Source organism: Fundulus heteroclitus, chromosome 20 (assembly GCF_011125445.2).
Source record: "Fundulus heteroclitus isolate FHET01 chromosome 20, MU-UCD_Fhet_4.1, whole genome shotgun sequence".
Taxonomy (NCBI): Eukaryota; Metazoa; Chordata; class Actinopteri; order Cyprinodontiformes; family Fundulidae; genus Fundulus; species Fundulus heteroclitus.
In genome coordinates, this window is record NC_046380.1 from 15249168 (window position 1) to 15271506 (window position 22339).

At 37.9% G+C, this 22339-nt stretch overlaps 1 protein-coding gene across 2 annotated transcripts in view; it reads left to right on the plus strand.

The window, feature by feature from the left end:
• kif5ab (kinesin family member 5A, b) overlaps positions 1-22339 on the plus strand; it is a 110914-nt gene that overhangs the window by 15402 nt on the left and 73173 nt on the right. For both annotated transcript variants that reach the window (XM_012869352.3, XM_012869351.3), the window contains exon 2: positions 16176-16263. In XM_012869352.3, coding sequence (XP_012724806.2) covers positions 16176-16263 — 88 coding nt within the window. The remainder of the gene's footprint in view (positions 1-16175; positions 16264-22339) is intronic.

The window sequence follows — 22339 nt, forward strand, 5'->3', positions numbered from 1 at the left end:
ACTGTTCAAAATGCAGCTGCTTGCTCTCTAAAAGAAAGAGATAGTGTGATCATCCTCCACCTCTCCCACCTTCCTTCAATGGTTTCACGTCTATTTTATCTGCCGTGACCTTTTTTACCATCACAGCCCAGCTATAGTTCCAAAATACACAAATCAGCTATTTTTAAATTCTCCCAAAGCCAAATGCTCCCAAATTTGCTTTTTCCCCATTGCAATTTGGCCCCATATTTTGGGGCCAAATTGCAATGGGGGGTTGTTCCCAGTGTTGTTCGAATCCAGCCTTACAAATGCTTCAATGTTCAGTTCATACAGATGAAAACTGAACTCATTTATGTTCATGACCTGATAGATAAATTACTTTATATTCATCTTTTTTTTTTTCTTTAAGAAAATGTAGAACATGATTTCATAGTCTAATAAGCATATTAATTGTTCTGCAGCATGGTCTTTGTCATCTTATTTTGCTCTGTTAATTTCTCTCCTGATGTCTTTGCTCACATTTTGTTATTTTATTTTAATTGAGACAAATTTTCAACTGAGTTGCACACATTCACATTTCCCCCTGATTTAGCTGTTGACAAGCAAAATGAGTCTGAACTGTGAATGTATCATACTCATTCATTTAACTGCGACAATCGTCAAAGCATAAGATTGCTGTTCCTGACTGATTCTTTTTAAACTCTTTGGTTAAAAAAAACAACCTCCTATAAACACTAGGCAACACTAGTGTTGAGCTGTAAGATGGTCTGAGACAAAGGTCAGAAAGGACAAAGCTTTAGTCCTCTGATCGTCTCCGCTGCAAACCTTCAGCTGCAGAGGCGGACTGGTTGCTACACAATTAGCAGAAATCAGAAGCGCATTTAACGTATTCTGCAGGTTCTGATAGTTTAGGCATCAGCCCTGGGTTTATGATTCTGCTTAAAGCGAGTGGCGAAGGGTGTATTAGTTAGTGACGAGGAACGTTTGACAGAAACTCTCCTCCACACACAGGGGTGGCCAAGCTCTGCTAGTAAAAGAGAAATGTTTCGACTGGTTTTCAGACAGAGTTTTGCCCTAAGAGTCTGCATACGGCTTTCATTTACAACCAAACAGAGCGCTGTTTAATGACGCCGGGGACGTCTGATCCCTGAACCAGCGCAGCACGCAGTTATATTTTCTGGGTTCCCCATAAAATTAATGTCAATCATTGTTGCGCTTGATGTCAGTTATCTGTCTTGAAGAACTATATATATCACATAAAATGTTACAAATATTGTACCCAATCTGTGGTGAAAGCCTACCTTTATGAGTTGGAACTGCTCAGACTATCAATTATTTCAAGTCTCTGCTCAAAACCCCATTTTTTCTTCACTGGTCTTTAGTTTTAGTTGAGCCGCATCCCTGCCTTTTACATTTTACTTTACTTGAGTTCATCTTTAATGCTTTTATATTAGAACTATTTTATATTACTTTCTTCAATGAAAGATTTTAAAGGTGCTGTGTGTAAAAAAAAAAAACAAATCCTGATCAGATCTGCACATGAGAATGAAACATTAAAATAGTTCAGACAATAGCAAATGTCATAGCACAGCAAGGGAGAGACAGGAAAGCCCAGCTTGAATAATGTTTGATTTCAGATCAAACAAGAACTGACGCAGTGATCCTGCTGCCACAGCCTGGCAGCAGGAAACGCCCAAGGATACAGAGTGAAAAAAGGGTTTATAAAGAGCAACAATTTGAGGTAAATAAGTTACTGGCACTTTGTGAAAAGAAACAGACATTCATTGTGAAAAAACCTGACTGAAAGTTCAATTTACTTAAAAGCAATTCTCTATACGGCACACATTTTTACTTCACAAAAAATTCAACATTAGTTATCACATTATACGTTAATTTAAGGTATTACATGGCTATGACAACATTAAAGGATGTTTCTCAGTGTTTAGACTACATAGGTTATGTATTAATACAGTGCAGTTGCAATGTTTCTATATAATTAGTCGGTTATTTCAATGCCACTACATGTTGGCTACAAGTGAACGACAAAGCTGCTACAGTATTACTACATTATTACAAGGGCAACACATGAGTAATACGTTGTGATCATTCTATGGCTGTTTCTAAACTTGGTTTAATCCTATTCACTGGTACTTAAAAAAATACTTAAAATGGAATCCAATGATCTCTTTTATTCACTCAAGCTCTATACTTGGTCATTGTAACTGCATTAAAATGTTATAACTAGAGCTAAAGAACATGAACTTCAATTAGTGTTAGCTAATCATTTTACTACTACGGTGTCAGACTCTCCATGCCTCTAGTATATCTGGTCACACTTGTTGTTTAATACAGCATAAAAAGCTTTGTGTGAGAAATTAATACTAAGTTGTTTCAATGAAAAACAGCAGATGCCAGCCAGAAAGAACTTCATCAATGAAACCTTGTAGATATGGAAATGATGATTTCTTTTCCGTTAGCTGGATATATTGATTCCAGTAGATCCTAACCAGCAAGACATGGAAATAGGTTAATTATTTGCTTTTTATTATTATTATTATTATTGCAACAACATTCACCCATGGTACACCATATCCCTTGTTTTTCTAACATTATGCTGCACTATTTTAACACAGTTAGTATGTTCTTATTGTTATTAATACCCAGTCTCAATCTGATTTTAATCTTTAATCTAGGACGGACCCTGATACTATCCTATAAATAAGCCTAGAATTTAGATGTTTAACCATTACATGTAAAAGTCTTAATACAACTGGAAACCAGAAAACAAACCTTGAGGGTGAGGCATGAGGGTGTCTTGGGATTATGACCGTAACATGCTATGATTCAGTACTCAGTGTATGTCACAAAATGTAAAGAAGAGCAATTATATATATAAAATTTTTAACATTAAATGTTATCAATGAATTTTAGTCTTTGTAGTTTTATAGCTGATTACTTTCAGACACCATCAGAACATGTGCTTCTTCCTAGTTTCTTTTGAGACTTTAAATATCCACTGGAGCGTAAACAAGGATGTAAGTGTCAAGTTTATTTGTATAGCACATTTCAGCAGCAAGGTTCAAAGTGCTTTGCCTTATGAAAACATAAAAAACATCATAAACACGTTGAAACGTCACCGGTTGTGAGAGCAGTAACAAACATTAAATTATATCAAGTGAAAACATCAATCACATCAATATGTTGGTCACTGGTCCTGTTATTACGGACCAAAAGCAACTCTAAACAGGTGGGTTTCCAGTCTTGAACTCAGTTTCGGCTGTTTTGCAGACTTGTGGAGCATAGGAACTAAATGCTGTTGATGTGAATCTATTCTTTGCTGCAGGAGTCTTCAGTGATAGTGACGGGAAGGTTTTGAGCTGAAAATTTGACGTTACTGAGAGGAATATTTAGGTTGGTTTCATTTTATCTTCACCCAGCATGTTACAGAAATAAGTACAGCATTTTATAGGGAGAAATCCTCCAGTTCTCCTTTTATCTTTCACAGCAAATAGCCTCAAAATTAGTACCAGTCTCGGGTTTAAATTTCCAGCTTCTAGTGGGTCATTGATTGCCCTTTTTAAGAGTTAAATTCAGTCAATGCATCCGCCTCGTGGGTTTTTAGGCTGATTGAATTGCAGGTAGAGTGCTTAGCAAGCTAAGGAGTTCCCTACGTAACGGTACTTAAACTTCAAGAAAAATGGAGCTTTAGTGCCATTTCTCTGTTCTTTATCCTTCTCCTCTAAATGCTGCAATATTTCCCTGATTTAAAAAGGAAGGTGTGTTTGGAAATGGAGCCCTCCCTGTTTCATAAGTGCCACTAAGTGCTGATTAAATTACTTCAGGCAGTCTGCGTTATAACAATACTTATGTACAATCTTAGGTAATCACGCTTCTTGGAAAACAAAGTTTCTTTACTGTTAAATGCTAAACGTGTTTGTGCTTTTCCCCCCCTTGGCACAGCCGCTTTCTGGAGCAAACATATATCCTGTGGTGATTAGTTTTCAGTGCATTTTCTTTCGCGGAGGTTAAGCTGGAAGCTGGAGCTCAGTGCTGAAATGGAGACGGTGACTTCGAAGGTGGAGGACCTTAGATATTTTACTCTGACATCACATAGTCCCTCAGGGGGGAAAGGACAGCTATTAGCCGGTATCTCAGATGGTCTCAGGTTGTGATCGAGGCTTTTTTTTGTTTCAACCAGAGGTCACAGATCCCCGTTCATGTTGGATAACTCATTTATGCTTCAGCTTTTGTTCTGGATGGTGGATGTCTTTAGCTCTATAAATAATGGTGAAGCGTGTGTAGGCTGGGTGTCAGATCAAATGTGAAGCTGAAGGTGAGTGTTGGAACAGCCACTTACATGATTAGGTGTCACTGTCGTCCCTAACAAGTGTTCCCTTTGTTCCTCCTGCTTTTTTATCGCCTGTCTCTCCCTCATTCCCTGTTATCTGCACAATCTCTCTACAGTGTCTCTAGGGATCGGCTCAATCATGGCTCTTCTCCGTATGGTCGGGTTTGATGTGTTTTTTACATATAATAAAGAAAACAGGGTGAGTTTTTGGGGGATGTAACTATCTTCAGCTATATTTGCACTAATAATTATTGAACCCCTACTACAAATTATGTTTACTTGAAAAAAAAAGATATATACATATATATACATATATATATATATATACATACATACATACATACATACATACATATATATATGTATGTATACTAGCAGCTGTTTGGAAAAACACATAAAGCAAGATCAATTTAAATTGCTCGACAAAACTAATATTACAAATGGCATCTCTCAATGCCAGTTTTGAGAACTATTGCAGTCTCAGTGTCCAACCCCTTCGTGCCAAGCATCTGAAGTATTTAGTAGAGCAAACATAATGTATTACAAGACACCAGCATGAGGAATCTTAGCCCACTTCTCAGGGGCAAAGGCCACTAGTTCATTATTTTCCTTGGGTTTGCAAGCTGCAGATGCTGTTTTCCATTTGTGGTTTTAAATTCCTTCTTAAAACACATCTCCTCCTTGGCTTTTGACACCATCTGAGATGTTGACTTTTTTAAATTGTTGAATTTGTTTTGATACAACTAATTTCATAGTATAATTTCTTTCCATTTTACTTTGTTTTAGTGATCCTATGATTAATCAATTATTTTAGTACAAGGCTGTTTTATTTATTAAGGCTTATTGATTTTAATAATAATAATAATAATAATAATAATAATAATAATAATAATAATAATAATAATAATAATAATAATAATAATAATAATAATAATAATAATAATACATTTTCTTTATAGGCTCCTTTTTTGACACTCCAGGTCACCTTACATCAAAATAAAAACATTATGGTTGGTTTAATGCTATCATATGACTGCTGTTCATTTACTCTGTGTACAGCACTTTGGTCCTGTGGATATTTAAAGTGCTCTATAAATAAAGCTGTTATGGCATTTTCAAATCCTACCAGAGGTTTTCCTCGTGTTCATGTCAGACAACTGATGGCCGCGCTTGTATCTTCCAGGACATTTGGGAGGGGTGTGCTGTAATGTCACCGATGGACACTTTTATGTCTAACACCAAATTGTGATTCTTGGTGCTATAAAAGGCACCTAAATAAAAAATATGAATAAGTCTTGTGTTATACAGTAGAATAATAGATAAAAGCAAGCAAAAGACTTCCCTTATTTATCTTAATCATTGAAAAGTTTCTTGTTGTCTCTGTTGCTGGTCGGATCTTCCAGTTCAGTTGTTCTGGTTGCTGCCCAGTGGGTTTCATTGCCCCCATGTGCATTTCTCCTTATCTTTCAAGCTCAAGCTTTTTTATTACCTCGTATATGAATTTCAACTGCAGCCTCCAGCCATTTTAGCCGTGTATGGGTGTTCTGGTTTGATAATGCAATGTGTCAGTTTGACAGGCATAAAATGTTTTTTTTTTTTTTTTTTTTTTGCACAAACAAGGGGAGTTCCAAAGCGATGTCAGCTTAAAATTTGATATACCGTGGATGGATGAAGCGGTGAACAAGGCCTGCACCTTCCTGGATTATTATTTATTTAACAGTGTGAACAGCATCTAAAAGGTGTCTCCCTTCAGAGACTGTTCGTCTGCAGCAGATATAGTTCTCCGCCGGGATCCTTTCTTTGTATTGAACTTGTGTTTTCCAACAATTGTTATGGAACCTCTGCACTACATCCAGAGATATATGCCACATTTTCAGCAAATAAGCATAGCCTACAGCCATTTGTATTAGTAACCTACACGTATAAATAAATGATTTTATATTATAACATATTAATTATCAAGCTATTACAATTCTACGTTTCATTTATAGAATACTTTGCAGGAGACTCAAATATGTTTTACATAAATAAACAAAATGGGGTCAAAAATACATACTGTATTAAAATAATATAAAAGTCTGAGGAATGGAGGCAGCGGGATGGAAAGTCGGAGCTGAAGAGTATGGAAGGGGGCCTTGAAGATTGGCTAAAAAATTAAATTGAATACAACAGAAGATGGGAGGCCAATGAAGGTTCAAAGGGACAGGGACGATATGGATCATATGATGATATTATATGATATGATATGAAATGATCTCTGTAGTGGGAGGGAATATGTACAACTTAGTTCTGGATGAACAAACATTTATGGAGGAGTTAGGAGAGGGAAGTCTTGTGCAGGGTTCTGCTAAATAAAACTTGTTCTGGCCACACAGATCTTGCATGACCTTTTGAACAAAGACAATGTATATTTTTTGATAGCTATCTACTATGGAAAATTTTATGTAATTTCAAAGACTATTATTTGTAGTTATTAAAAAACAAAAGGTTTTGCAAAAATAGGATAGAAATACATATATTTACTGGATGTTTCCAACCTAATGACATGAAAATAGATCTATAAGTTATTACTGGAACTTTTAATGTCACTCTGTTGTGGAAATTTGAAGCAATTATTCCTTGAAAAAAACCCTGCTCAAACCCGCATTGTCTGCTATATCTACTAGTACATCTAAAAAAAGAATCACGAATCTTTATCATTATGTAACCATAATAACTATTCTGTGAATAGTTATTATGGTCAGAATTCACAACAGAGAGAAAACACAGAGAAACAACAAGACATAATGTTCAAGTTGAATGCACCAACAGCACATCCTGAGAAGCTAAAAAGTCTGTAAATAGTCCTCAGCGTCTGATAAGATTTAAATGTTCTAGTCAAAAAAGACAGATAGCCGTCATTTTACAGTGCTACGTAAATTATTGCACAACTGCATGAGATAAAAGTGTGCTGATAATCATTAGCAATAATGTAAATCTTCAAGTTAAATAACTGTGCAATTTGCATGGATGTCCAAACAAACACTCACTGAGAAGCTAAAAGTGTGCAAATAGACATCTGCATGTGAAAGACAGTATAAATAATTTTTAATTGGATTCATGAACCTGTGGAACCAGCAGCATGTCTGTAAACATGTAAACAGATTATGAACTATCCTGGTAGTTTGTTTGATTCTCAACAGGGGATGATAGCCCTCACAGCTTTGGCATTTTTTTTAAAAGTTTAGTTTTGATTTAATGTTCCTGAATCGTTTTCCTGGTGGAAGCGGGGCAAACAGTGCATTGCCCGGGTGGGTGGGATCTGTGGCTATACGTCTGGCCCTTTTCTGGACTCGTGCAGCATAAACCGTGTCCAGATGTTGTTGACGGCATCCCACCATCCCCTGTGCTGACCTCACGACCCGTGCTAGATCCTTCCTCTTCTGAGCTGCGCAGCTCCAATACCACACCGTCACTCTGAGACACAAGATGCTTTCAATTGTAGCTCTGTAAAAGCTCATGAGCAGATGAACAGAAAATCCAGTCCGTTTCTGTTTCCTGAGAAAGAAGAGCCGTTATTGAGCGTTGTTCACTAGGTGGGAGGCGTTCACTGTCCAGTAGAGATCAGAGGAGATGAGAATGCCTAGGAAATGTATCACGCTCCACCGGCTCCCCATGTCTGCAGACCTGAGGGTGTTCCGGTGAGAACAGAATGGATTGTAGGCGTTATAGATGTAGTGATCAGGAGAGACGATGATGAATGGGGACAAACCAAGCACAGAGCCATGCGGAGCACCATGGGACTGAGAAGCTAGGGAGGAGTTGACATGAATGGAGATAGGTTCTGAATCAGGACAGTGACATCTCCAGTCAGCATGTAGAGGAAGAACATGCAGTCGGAGGGCACACCACTGCACCACCGTGCAGCTCTGTTTATCAGGGTGGCTCTAAAATGGACAAAAACAGTGATGAACACGGATGTTATCTGCAAGAACAATAAAATTTGAAGAGATCTTGAAGACAATACGAATTTTCTTAGAGATGTTAAGACACCAGTAATACCCATCCAATTATATATTTTCCTGTTTTATCTTGTTGGAGCCAATTATAACACCTGACACCCAGTGAGAAGCTGTATGAGCTGTGGACTGGCCACCAGTGCATGAATCACATCAATAATCTGCGAGCTGAGATTAAACATAGCCAGACAGGGGAGTGGTTTTTAGACAATCATTATCATACTTTTCCTGAAACGAATGAAACATTTGTTTGTTATCAGCTCTTGTATTGATTTGTTTCTTTGTTTTCCATTTTTCTCTGTCAGTTTGTGGCCTTTTTCTGGCTCTCTTTGTAATTCATCTCACTAAATGTGCGTCCTTATTACTGTGTTTTCCCTTTTCACAACTGTCTGTCTTGCCCATTGTGAGACTGCCTTGTTGTGAACACATGTTTTATTTTCATCCCTTTAATTTTTCGCAGTTTCTCAGCTCCTCTCAGGACCCGTTTCGTTCCACATCCGATTTGAGCAGAAAAGTCAATGCATCAAGTGTTTTACTTCGATATTTAAGCACTGCTGCAGCATCTGCCCATCTTTGAGCCATAAGACGGGTGCTAATGATTGAGAATTTGTTTTACAGTGTGGCATTAATGCATAATTCTCCCTTTAGCGACTTCTACAATCAATTCACCTTTGCATTCTCTGCCAAATCGCCTCCAATCAGCCATCCCTCTTTCTTATGCAATAGATTTTCCTCTGTAATTAAAAATTTCTTCAAGAAGGACTGAAATTGATTTCCAGGTCGGTGAGAAGATGACAGTGAAGGAGATGGAGAAGCAGAAAAGCAGAGAAATGAAAGGAGCTTCTATCGTACTCTGCTCCTCTCTCTCATCATTTCCTTTACCGTTAACTAATCTCCTCCAGTTTAGTGCTTGGATGTTTTTTTTTTTTTATCTGAGAAATCTTGACATTTAAACCTTGGTTCCTGAGGCAAGCGATTAGGTAAAAAACCTTGACAACAAACCCACCAGCCATGAGTCTTTGCATTCAGATTTAAGTATCTAAACTCTGAGGCACAGGGCTGCGTCGTCCTTGAGGTGTATAATGCCAGTCAGCTGTGCTCAGACTTGTCAGCAGAGTGCACAGGAAATTCAATAATGTTTGGTAATAATGCGCGACTGGAGCCTTTTGCAGTTGTGTGTGGTTTTCTGTTGTTGGAAGAAACGCTAATGATGCTGTTATCAGGGCCTCAGAGCCTGATTAGCTTGACAGATGAGGCAGACGCTGACTGGCTTAAGTCCTCTCTTCCCGTCAGTCCGGCCGTGGTTCTACGTGCTGTTCTGTGCGAGCAGAAGGAGAGAAGAGTTGATGAGCACGTGATGAAGGCCGATACGCAGACTGATAAAGATGCTCGCATATGGACTCTTACACACGGAGATTGATTGGGGGAAAACAGGAGCTTTCCTCCTCTGCAGAACACTAAACCTCTGCAAGGTGGAAAAATGTGTTAGAGGAGGAAGGACACATGCTCTATCTTCTTTTCATCCTATCCAGATCTTTCCTTAGGATGTTTTTCTATATAGTGGGAGGGAAACCTGAGGCGATTAAACCTCCCTGAATGGAAGATATATCAGCAGATGTGTGGCTGTATTGTTCACTAATTCGCAGTCACTGAATAGTCACCACATGCAGGAGGTGTTGTACCTTTGAAAGTGTCCTCTGCAGAAAAGTGAAGCAACCTGGCCTAATGGTGTTCAGACATTAAACACCTTGTTGCCAAATGCCCTCACATGGCCTAGTGAATGATGTGGGATCTCTGGCAGTAGTGTATGTGGATGCAGCATGAGGTAATTGCAGAGCTGGAAAACCTCTGAGGGACGAGGTCAGGGTGGATAAGAAGGTGTGGTGACTTTGAAACAGCAAAGTAAGGTTTGCAGCCTGTGTCCTACCCCAGTTAATTTATTGCAACAGGGACCACGGGTCAGTATTGACCTCAAATATCAAGTTTCCGGCACTTTATAGTTGAAAACAAATGTCTGTATTCACAGTGTAAAAAGTCTCAGTACCTTTTTTCCTCATTGGCAGAATTGTTGTAACTGAGACAGTTTTATGGGTCATCCTGCTCCAACACTGTCCTCAGCTCTGGCCACACATGTGATATATATATATATATATATATATATATATATATATATATATATATATATATATATATATATATATATATAAGGCCAACAAATAAATAGCTTTTTGGCAGATAGATGCATCTTTAATTGGTGCTTTCCAACATTGACCATTTAGTAATTAGGACTGGTCAGACATGACAATGTGTAGTTTCAGATGCTTTAAGATGGAAGCTCCTTTCAAAAATGAGGAATAGTTCCTGCATGACCCTGTTGAAAAGCGGTGTGGACCAGACATCGTAGTTGGACAGAAATGATAAGTTTCCTTTTTTGCATTACATTGTGACCATTAAATTCAATTAAGCCCCTCCCTTTTCTTGATCTATGTCATTATTTATTTTTTAACTATAACACAGAAAAAAATAAGAGAAAGGTGATATTTTCGTTCCTGGATTTGCTGTTGTGTTTTGATCCATGTTCTGTTGATTACTCAAGCTTTACATTTCACTATTTAATATTTCTGCATAGAGGAGCTGATAATTTGCTCGATGACTGCAAGGTGCCAAATTCCTGTGAGCAAAACATGGCCAAATCATCCCCTCTCCATCAACATGCTTATCGGTCGTTAAGAGGTGATTGTGTTGGCGTGCCGTATTTGGTTTTACTCAAATATTGAACTGTTTATTGTGGCCAAACATCTCGACTTTAGCCTCACCTGGTTTCTAAAGCACATGTTTTCTGAACTCAAAGGTTTCACTCAGATGCAACTTGACAAACCTAACCTAGAGAGGCAAAACCTTCTCCTAGTAACTCCTTCAAAGAAGTAATTTTCTGTTTTTTTTTTTAAAGTGTACTGTCAAGAACTTTACCATTTCACATGCAAAATAAGGCCTTTAGACTCAGACCTTGAGTTCTTTGGTATTTTCACATATTGTGTCAGCCTTGTACAGCCTGACCTTGGGGTGAATTCGCCAACCTTGGAGGATTTGTGGCTACCTTGAATGCTTTTGACTTGTGAAAATTCATTTTTCACTGATGATGAATGATGAACTTCAGATGGTTGTGAAATGGCCTCGGTGGGCAGTAATGTCTGTGATGTCAACTTATTAATTTGACTGCTGACCATCACACAATTATCTGCAGCTTTCGGAAGATAAACTACACATTTTTGAGTCTTTTAAGGATTTATTTAAGATTTTAAGAATGTGTACAAGTAAATGTGTCTCAGGTTAATTGACAAATAAATGTATGGTAAATGAAAGATGTTTAATCTTAAGCTGTCCAAATTTTGCTGTTGGGCATGAGATTGAAGCTTGGAATAAAATCATATTAATGACAACTTCAATCAGAAAACAATGCCTCCTTTGAAATAAAGTTATTTTGTCCAAAAATGAAAGCCTTGGCCTTGTTCTAGGAGAAATGTATGTATTTCATTATTTTCAGATCTACAAAATCTATATATCAGATACACCAAAATATGTGGCTAGACATGAAACAGTGGGACAGCAGCAACACAGTTCAGTAAATATAAAAACTTAAGTGTAAGGACGCACAATAACAATGTCTTTAAAAGCTCAATTCAATCCCTAAGTGCAGTTGATTAATCAAAGCAATTAATCCACAAGTATATTAGCATATGTATAGCATATTATATATTACACCTTGCATCTACTGGAAAACAAAGATTATTTAAATGAGCAAGAAAGCAAGTTGGTGTAGTGTACAATAATAAGTCTGCAGAAAGTAAACCTGTATGAATGACGTTTAAGGTCATTTTAAAATTAAGCTGGTACATGCAGTGAAAATGTAATCTCTATTTCAATTTGAATGTCTTTCTGTCAGGAAATTGAATAAAGTTAAAATTGACAAGTGGTTATACTGTAGATTTAAACAGATTTTGATTTATATTTTGGTAAATTAAGCACTTTAAAGGTTTTAAAGCGAGTATTTGGGTTGTGTGAGATACATGAAACACAAATAAACCACCTGAATAATAATGTAAAATATAAATATGAAATATTGTGAGACATTGTTGAATGGAAATCCTTTGGACTGCTGAATATAGACCTGATTTAAATTCAGAAGTTGCTGCTGCAACCTTTCATTCCCTTTTTTTTCTCTTTTTGATTCTTAATGTCTCGATTTACTTCATCGGAGTACTGTCTCTCTTGTTCTGTCCTTTTGTCATTTTGGATTGCATTTTTCTCTCTCTTTAGCGCAGCCAGCTGTAATAATTACATGTCCTGATTATTCTAATTTATGTTCCCTTTTCTGGTTTACTGTCTTGTGTTGGTTCTGTCAAGTTCGGATTTCTGCTGGAACGACCATTCTTTCGCCACCACCAATCACTTTCCCAGTTTCTGTATCACGCTGTGGTTTGTGTTTTTTTTTTTTTTTTTTTTTTTTTTTGCCTCAGTCTGTCTCCAGCTGTCTCTTTGTTTTCTGGCAGACAGCGGTAGATTGCTGGCTGGACAGTCCATGTGGGTGTTTGACGTGGCACACAATGCTGAAGGCTGTGAACAATTTCTGCAGGAACCAGCATAATTCATATTTGCCTTCTTGCATAATCACACAGATGCTCCGGTTCGAGCACCCTCAGCCTCCGGCTGCAGTTTTCTCCAGCAGCATACGGCCACATAATTGAATAGACAGCTGGTAAATTGTACAAACAGACAAACAAGCCACTGTGCTTATACCTTGCTCCACCGACTGGGCCAGCAGAGAGATGGACATGCAGATGAAGAGCTTACAGATGTCTAATACGTGTATGCTATTATCATATTTGTGCAGAGCAGATTACCAGTGGAGCAGGCAAAGCAAATGATTGTCACGGGGCTGTTTTTCATCCAGATTATACAACTGATTTATTTTATTCCACCCAATGAAGACCACATAACCCTTCCTCAGTCATCCTCTTCATCCCCCCACCCTCTGTTATTTAGCCTGGTTTGCTTGTGTGTTGTACAATTGGCTCTTGGGGAACAGAGCCATCCTAATCACCTCTGATGGGAGGCTTGTTTATACCTGCAGCTGTGATTACAGCAGCGGCTAAACAGCTCAGCTCATTAAGAGATGCCAAGTAGAAAATACAGAAGAACGAAGGTAGGATTTTGTCAAAATGCCTGCGCGCTCTGCTCTGAACAAATTACTTTATGCAAAAAAAAAAAAGGACTGTGGGATGGGAGGTCATCCTGAAACATTCTGAAACGTCTTCTGATTTTTGCGACTTTTTATGCACAAAAACTGATGGCAGACAAGCCTAGCATGGTGAGAGATAAACATCTGGATCCCCTTTGCAGTTAATAATAACCTTTAAATAGTCCTAATGCATCTTTTCTTTCTGCAAAAATCAAGGGCCAACATCTGGAACTTGTTAAATTAATATTTATATTGTGATTAAAATTATTCTGGAAACACATGTATTAAATGAATACATTGTTGATTTTCAATGATAGTTTCTATGTTTCATTAACGTATTATATATGCAACCAATTATTTGAATATTTCTTTTTGTATTTTTTTAAATATATAATTATTGAAATATTTACTTTACAATATAAACATATGTAGCACAATATCCCATAATTGCATTTGTCAGCCCTTCCCATCAAAGTCAGAGCTAAATCAGGGCTAAAAAAAAAAAGCTAAAGATCAGTTTATGTGCATCTTAACCAATCCAATAAAATAATTTGACAAGCCACAGTGACACGTTTTCATTTGAGTTTAATTTTTAATTGGCGATTTCTGAATTCAAGGATTTAATTGTAAATTTTATTCAATCATTATCCATTTTAATTGATCTTATATGCTATTTCACAAATTCATTAATTATTCAATTGTAGCTCTCTTGTCCCCCAACATTGCCTTTCTGGAGTGAGAAAATGCTTATGAAGCAGTGACTTATTTGTGAAAATATTCTTTATTCTGCAGTAAGTGATTTAGCTGTTTAAGCATATAAACCAACAGCATCAGAAAACCATGAAAGAGCCTAACAGGATGATAGCTGCTTCTTCAACAGAAAGCTATTTCATTTTTAGTTGCCACTTCCCAGTTGTGGTCACGCTTCAGAAAGTGTACACACACTCCTTCATACTGTCCAAGTAGAGTCAGTTTAGAGCCGTATCAGTGTGCGCTTTTAAATAACAGCATTATTGCTCGGAGCGGTGTCCTGCCGCGCTGCCTGTCCCTCACACACAGCGGATTCAGCTATTTTTGTTTCTTTTCCTCTGAAGGGGGTGCATCCGCTTTCACCTTTTACTCATCCACCGTGCCTTTCTAAAAGGTTGACAATTCACAGGGAAGGTGCCGCAGTGCCACCTTGAATGGACTGTGGACGAAGAGATGATGCGATACCCAAGTTGTGCACCCAGCAGAAAACCCCACTTTCTGATTCTCCACCTATGAGGAAATCAAACATTTCTTTCAGAAAAAAATAAAACTTTCAGTCTGTATCTTTATATTTTTATGTTCAATGTGTTGGCTGGTGGAACATCAGGTTTCATATTTAATGGCTGAATGTACAGGGGGTTCTTTTTATTGATTTGTTTTCTTCTTTTCAAAAGACAGTCCTAATATTACAAAGTGTAATCTTGATCAACAGTGTCTCACTCCCATCTGTTAACCATTAAAAATGAGCTGCTCTGTGTTGGTTCAGCCCAGCGGTCAGCCACCTTTGCAACCCTAAGAGCCGTTTTTACCTTCCGTCCAGTTTAGGAATAAAATAGTTTGTTTTTGTAGTACCGACTATTGGAAATTTGTTTTAGATTTAAGTGATAGTTTGTTTTTCATTGACAAAAAATTACTTTATAAAAGAGAATATCTATTAAACTATTATTGTCATTCTGTGTGGAAATCTTATGCATATATTGCTTGAAAACAGCAAGGAAAAACTACTGAAGCTAGCATTTAATGACCTTTACACTTATTAAGAGCCACAGTAGAGCGTCTAAAGAGCCACATGTATCTCCGGGACCTCAGGTTTCAGTCCCCTGGTCTATCACATACATTTCCTTATAAAAAAAAATCATGTTGTGATGACTGTAATGTAATAAAGGTCTAAGGGCTTAAATATTTTCTAGCTGTGATCTGTTAACTTATAGATAAACTGGTTCTCTGCTCCTGTTTTTAGTTCCTCACTAACAAATAGACTAAATTTCTGGTTGTGAGTCTAAATAATTCAAAAACCAACTCTCTTTTTCATTTTTCTTTTTTTTTTTTCATGCAGCCTTTCTTGCACGCAGAGTCTAGTTTCAGGTCATCTGTTTTCATCTGCCCTCTCTGCATTTACACTCCTCTGCTCTCTTCCTCCAATCCATTCCTTCTTTCCAATGCATCGTTTCACTCTTGAAGCTCTTCAACGCTGCCTCTAATGGCTTTACCTCCGAGTGAATCTCTGTCAGTCCAGCTGTCTTGTGGTCTAACAGTCTTTACTTACAGCAGCACTCCAATCAAAACACATGCTTCATAAAATACACGTAGAGATCCAGGCTGTAGCTTTTAAAATAAATCACTTCATTCAGACTTTGCACAACACTGCATCCATAAAACAAGGTCACCCTGAGTAAAAATGTGATTTGAATAATATATATTAGGTTTATTTGGTTTGTAAAAAATCATTTGGGAGGAGTATCTTATTTCTATTAAATCCATGTTTACAAACCTCCATGCATGGTTTTTCATTGAAACTTGCTCAAGTCACTCATCAAACTGTCTCTGTCATAGCTGACTGTTTTCTTCTCGCCCTCCACAGGGGAAGTCTTACGTGTTTGACCAGGTCTTCCCGACCAACACCACGCAGGAACAAGTCTACAACACATGTGCCAAACAGATTGTCAGAGGTGAGGAAACAAAAATGTTCTGACTTTACTCTTCAAGGGGCACGAACGGTACAAGTGCTGAAGGAAGAAGAGAGAGACAGCAGACCTTAAATTAGCATATCCTCCACATTCTTGATCTCTGTGTTGGCTTTGTCAGCCTGTACCTCTATCGCTGACGCATGGAGCAACAGCATCTCCTTGCAGGCGGGAGGAAACCTATTTTCATGACACGATTTAGTCACACAGCCTGCATGCACAGGATTAAAAAGACAAATTAAACAGAATAAAATGACGATGATACTAGAGCTCAAAGAAGCTGCAGGTACTGTTTTAATGGCATTGTAACACGTTTGTCTTTTGCATCTTCCAGCACTGCACTTTTTAGCCTTCTACAGTCATTGGGTTTAATTGTATTGAGGTGGGGCGCCATTTTTAAATGGGGGTGGGTGTGGCCTAAAAAGTGATTAACAGTGTATCAACATCTCTTTAGTAACTAATTACCCGTCAACTTGGGGCACCAAAGAGATTTAATCAAACCAGTCAAAAAATGTGAAATTATTTGTGGACAGCAACACTTTTGAGAAAAAGCCACTCTTCACCAGTTCTACCATTTTCTATATGTAAATAAATTCGGATGATTCCATAATATAAGCAGGGTCCGAAATGAACACTCACCAGACGCCAGATGCGAGTTAATCTTCTGTTTGGCGAGTAGATTTCAGAGGGCTAGCTGCCACATGGCGAGTAAATGTTTGTATCAAATAAGTTGTGTTTTTCAGTCATCATTTGGGTGGATGCTTCTTTATATTCCTCTGCTTTCAGCTCGTATAACAAACTCGCACGTACACAAACACTCAAATGCGATGCAAGACCGACAGCCACTTCGTCATGGCCGTTTGCTAACAACTAGCGTTTAGCTCAGGCTAATTACATAGCGGGATTATGTTGAGATATTTAGCAGGAGTCAGTCAGAGTTTTTACATCGTCGGGCAACTTGGCCGGTTAATCAGGAAGTAAATTTTGGACACTGAATACAAGGGATCAGAAACATGTTCAAGGCAAAGAACACTTTGTTTATATTAAGGTTTAAAGGTTAAAAAGATTTCAACATGATGGTGGATAGACCTGTGCTTTATCATTAAAGGTCTTTAGGCATGGTTTCCTGATTTTTTCTATGAGTTTAGTTACCCAGAACCTTTTTTTTGCTACCTGGGCCAATTTTGTGTGTTTCCACTCTGCAGTCCCTTACCAGGCAGCTTACATAAATGAAAACCCCGGGCACTGGGAGGTATCTCCTCCTGTGGGTGGGTTGCTTCTTTTAGCGTCACTAGTCTGAGAACGCAGATCTCCACCCTTTGGGACGGTAGAGTCCAGAATGTAATTAAAAACAGTCAAATTACCAAAACAGTAATGATCACAGATTGTTTCATAACAATGATGGTTAAAAGCAAAATCCTTGAAATGTGTTTCTAGAAAAGGTTTTAAATTAAATGCTGTAATTTTAACTTCCAAATGTGTGTGTGAGAGAGAGAGGAAAGGAGTTCCAGTCACAAAGATAAAGAGCTTTAATTTTCAACATTGAAACTCTAACTGATGATACGGTGTCTCTGCTTCCTCTGTATAACTTATGTAGAGGTAGAGTTGCTTAAAACCCTATGGGATGGTGTAAATAAACACAATTAAAAAGAACTTTGCCGACACAAACCTTTGTGTTTACTTACCTTTGTTGCAGACATTAGACACACAGCAGCTGGACTGGCCTGTTTCTTTTAAACTTAAAATTTCTAAATGGTACAAAATACTGAGGTGTTAGGATTGGTTTTAATTTGTATCTCAGAACGTACACATTTTACAGAAAAGTTGAGCGGTAGAGGAATTTAAATTAGAAGACAACTAAAACAAATTGTTGGCAGCTAGTGCTGCCAACAATAAGATAAGATAAAGTGCTTTAATAAGATGTTTCTTTTTTTAAAAAAAGCAGGTTCAGAGACGACAACTTCTGTTTTGTTCAAATTTAAAAGAAGTATATTTAAAGTCCAGGTTTTTATGTCTTCAAAAAATGCCTGTAGACTGAGTAATTGGTTGGATTTATAGATAAATATAGCTGGGTATCACCAGCAAAACACTGGAAATGTATTCCACAACAATAATTGATAATTTCACCAATAGGAAGCATATATTTAGTGAAAAGACTTAGCCCAAGCTCTAAAAATGTATTGTTTACATGAAACAAGTTAAGTATGTCAGATAAATGCACTTTAAACAAGCCTGGTGCTGGTGTTTTGATCCCTACAGCACGTTTAAGTCTTCCTAGAGGAATATTGGGATCAACTGGATCTAACAGGACAAGTACAGACACAAGTCCATTACCTGAGGCCATGAGAATATCATTAGTGACCTTCACTAGAGCTGTTTCAGTGCTATGATGACCTTTGAAGCCTGACTGAAATGCCTCAAACTGATAATTATTGTGTAAATGTTCACATACTTGATTAACAAGTACTTTCTCAGTATTTTTAGATAAGATATGAAGTTTAAATATAGGTCTGTAATTTCTTAAATCATATTGATTAAAAGAAGGTTTCTTAAGTGAAGGTTTAATTACTGCTACTTTAAAGCCTGTGGTTCATGTCCATTTTCTAAGGTTAGATTAAGCGTATCTAAAATGGTCGCAGTGATATGTCCTTACATAATTTGGATGGGATTCAAAGATTATTTATTATCACCGCGTGTTACTGTGGTGAAATTACTTATTGGCCACTCCGGCTAAGAGTACACATAACAGACAAACAGGCAATAAACAAGGTGTTTATATGTGGAAAAGATTAAAGAAAAAACGAGATGAACATTAAAAAGTTTGTATCAGAGTCCGAGGGCTTTAGTATCAGCCCCCTTGCGAGTGGTAGAGCCGTGTTACTTGAATTAGTTGTCCTTCATGAGTCACAGATAACAAATAATGAGGTAATGAGGTAATAAGGTGCTTTTGTGTTATGATTTGAGGCTTCATTTACAGAAATGTGCAGTTAGATATGCACATTGGGTCTAACATGCAAGCGATTTAGCCCTGGCTCCTGCGGTGGAAATGTTTGTTTTAGTGCCATTAGAATACAAGTGGGGCATCATAATAAAATACAATCATTAAGGCCCCATTTAGATTGCATTACACTGTAAAAAAAAAAAAAAAAAAAAAATCAAGGCAAACGTTGACTGTCTTTGCAGGAGTCTCTGCATGGTCTTATACCAAGAATACAGATATACATTCCCAGTAGCTCCAAACAGCCCCTGACTGTCTTGTGAATGCATGAAACATCCTTTGAGAGGTTGTCGTCGTTCATACTTGTGATGGCAGAATATTGGATTTCTGGGTGAGGCAGGAAAGGATGATGGTGGTTATGTATGACATGTGGCCCAAGGGAATATGAACTGGCCTAATGACAAGGCTACAACCTCATCATGCCCACATCGGGGTGGGAGCATTCTAAGTAGTAGCTACAACTAACAATACACCCTGTTCACACCAAAATGTACTGAGCTGATAACTAACCCTAACCCAAATTGTGACAAGACTCAGCTGTGCTGCTTGTTTTGAAACTGAAGGAAGTTCTGAGATCTTCAAGCTGCAATTCAAATGTAAAACCCACCTTTCAGATTGTAGAATGTTTTTTTCCCTTTAGATAGCATTTAACAATAACGTGTGAGGAATGAGAGCCAAGAGCGACTCATCATTAGTCTGTGATTTTAAAACAGTCACAGTGTGGCTGTTCAGACTTCAGGGCCTCAGTGTGATCAGTGAAAAACAGAGTTTTGATTTTGTGTTCAGGATTCCTTGAGACGGCACTTCCTGAGAGAAATCTGCATAAAAAAAACCCCATCTTACCTCGCCTGCCTCCTCTCACGCTGCTGATAAGCTTTTGGATATATTGATTGGACTTCTTCATTCTCATTAAGGCTAAAAACGGATGCTGGGCGCACAAAACGGCTCCATATTGATGGGGGAATAAATGCAAATTGTGAGAAAACATTGTTGTGCAGCTGTGATGCCTATGGTGGCAACACAGGATGGTAGGGGAAAACCTAATGCTCGTGTATAAGTGCACCAATGTCACGCTTGGCCTCACACGGAAATGAAGATTTCTAAATTTGCTGTGTTCCAGCCACAGTCGATTGGCTCAAAGAGGTTGTACGGGCCTTAGGGCTTTCTTAATCCGCTATGAAGAAGGACTAAGCATGAGCAAACTGGATACTTTACCTCACAGGACTTTAATCCTTTTATCATACTCAAACTAAAACTTACATTGAGTAAAGACCATATCTGTTAGCAGCGTTAGGGAGGTTGAGGTTGCTTCTCCAGGAAGAAATTAACTGAATAAAGACCAAGAAAGCTAACAGAGAACATTTTGGAGGGGCTGAATGAATTTAATTTTCTTTTACTTCCAAAAGGAAGAATAAAAAGTTACAGTACAGTGATATCTTCTTGTAGACATTATGTTTTGCTTTACTGTTGGGTCCTGGATATAATTGTTCTCTGAGAAAACCAAAATGAAATCGCATTTAACGTGGAGTTTTTTTTTTTTTTGTGTTCACTGTAAACAGTATTTTACATTTTCAACAATGATATTAATCCCTGGAAATACGACTCACATAATCTTTTTTCTTCACACTGCATGCATTCAATAAAATGAAATAATTTCCCCCAAGCTCAAATCTTTTTTTTTCAAGTCTCATCTTTCTGTGTGACCCCCCCCCCCCACACACACACACAGTTGTTAGGATTTCATTTATTCTTTCCATTCAAAGCATGAAACTACAGTGAACTAGGGATGAATGGAGCATGAAAAAAGATTGATTTGCTGCACAAGATTACTTACAGAGTGAGGGATTACCATGCAGGCTGAGCAGAGATGAAATGAAAGGAGCAACATGGCTTGCAGTACAAGGTTGGGAAAATTCGTGGTCGGCATTTAGCTAAACGATAAAGTGAGATTTGACAGTTGTACGGGGGGAAAAAAAGAAAAACAAAAAAGATTAAAGTAAGAACTGGTTCAGAGACACTTTTGCTCTTTTGTGTTTTTTCTGGTCGCATTGTAATACATCATAAAACACATAATTCTGGATTAAAAACACTTTTTCTTCTCTACAAAAAAAGAAGAAGAAATTTTACAACTGAAATCTGAAAATGTGTAAAGGACATAGCCCAAATACTTTAATTTACACACAGAGCTACAGAGTTGCCGCAGAAGCTGGCTGTTGACAAAATAATGTATTTGAGCAAATTAATGGGAAGTCCCTTGGAAGGAAAAAAGTGCACAGGCAACAGGGATAAAGGCATTCCCTGATAGGTTTATTGAGCTTTTTTATTGAGCTGCATGGGAATGTATCCTTTTTCTAGCTGTTATAATTTTTCCATTATATGTTTCTTCATATATACTCGTTACATGCAACTGACTGTGTCCTCAGCAGTGTAAACTCTTTATGTAGCGCTCAGATCGCCTGCTGTCTTTATATCCTGTCGGCACCATTGAACTCCTTGTCCTTTTTTCTTTCTTTCTTTGTTATGGTCTCATTTTGACCAGTGTGGAGGCGAAGGAAGACATGTTGCAGTGCTTTGAAAGTTCTGCACAGACAGGGGAGAAGCAGGGGAGCAGGGTCCCGCGTGCTTTCAGCTCGGAGCCTTTCTGATTTGTTTGTGCTCGGCTCACCTGAGCCGTTCCCGACGATATGTTTTTCTTTATTTATGTTTGGCTTTTACTGCTCTGGTTTATTGGCCTGTGTCAGCAATATGACATTCAACAATGTGGTTTTTTTTATTACTTCAGCTGGTGACACCTTGTCGTGTTTTTCTTTTTTTTTTTTTTTCCTGCCCTGGCTCTATATGAATGGAGAGAATAATGTTTCTGTTACTGCTTGAAACCTCATTGAGTCCCTCCTGGCGATGCTAAAAGCTTCAGGTAGTTGTTGTTTATTGCGTGTAGTCGCAGAGGCCGTTCAGGATCCACTCAAGCTTAAATACCACACGCTTCACGGTTTATTTGAGGAGCGAAGGTCAAAGAGACTGGTCTTTCACTGGGCACTACCTCTCTCATTGTTTCCATGTCAG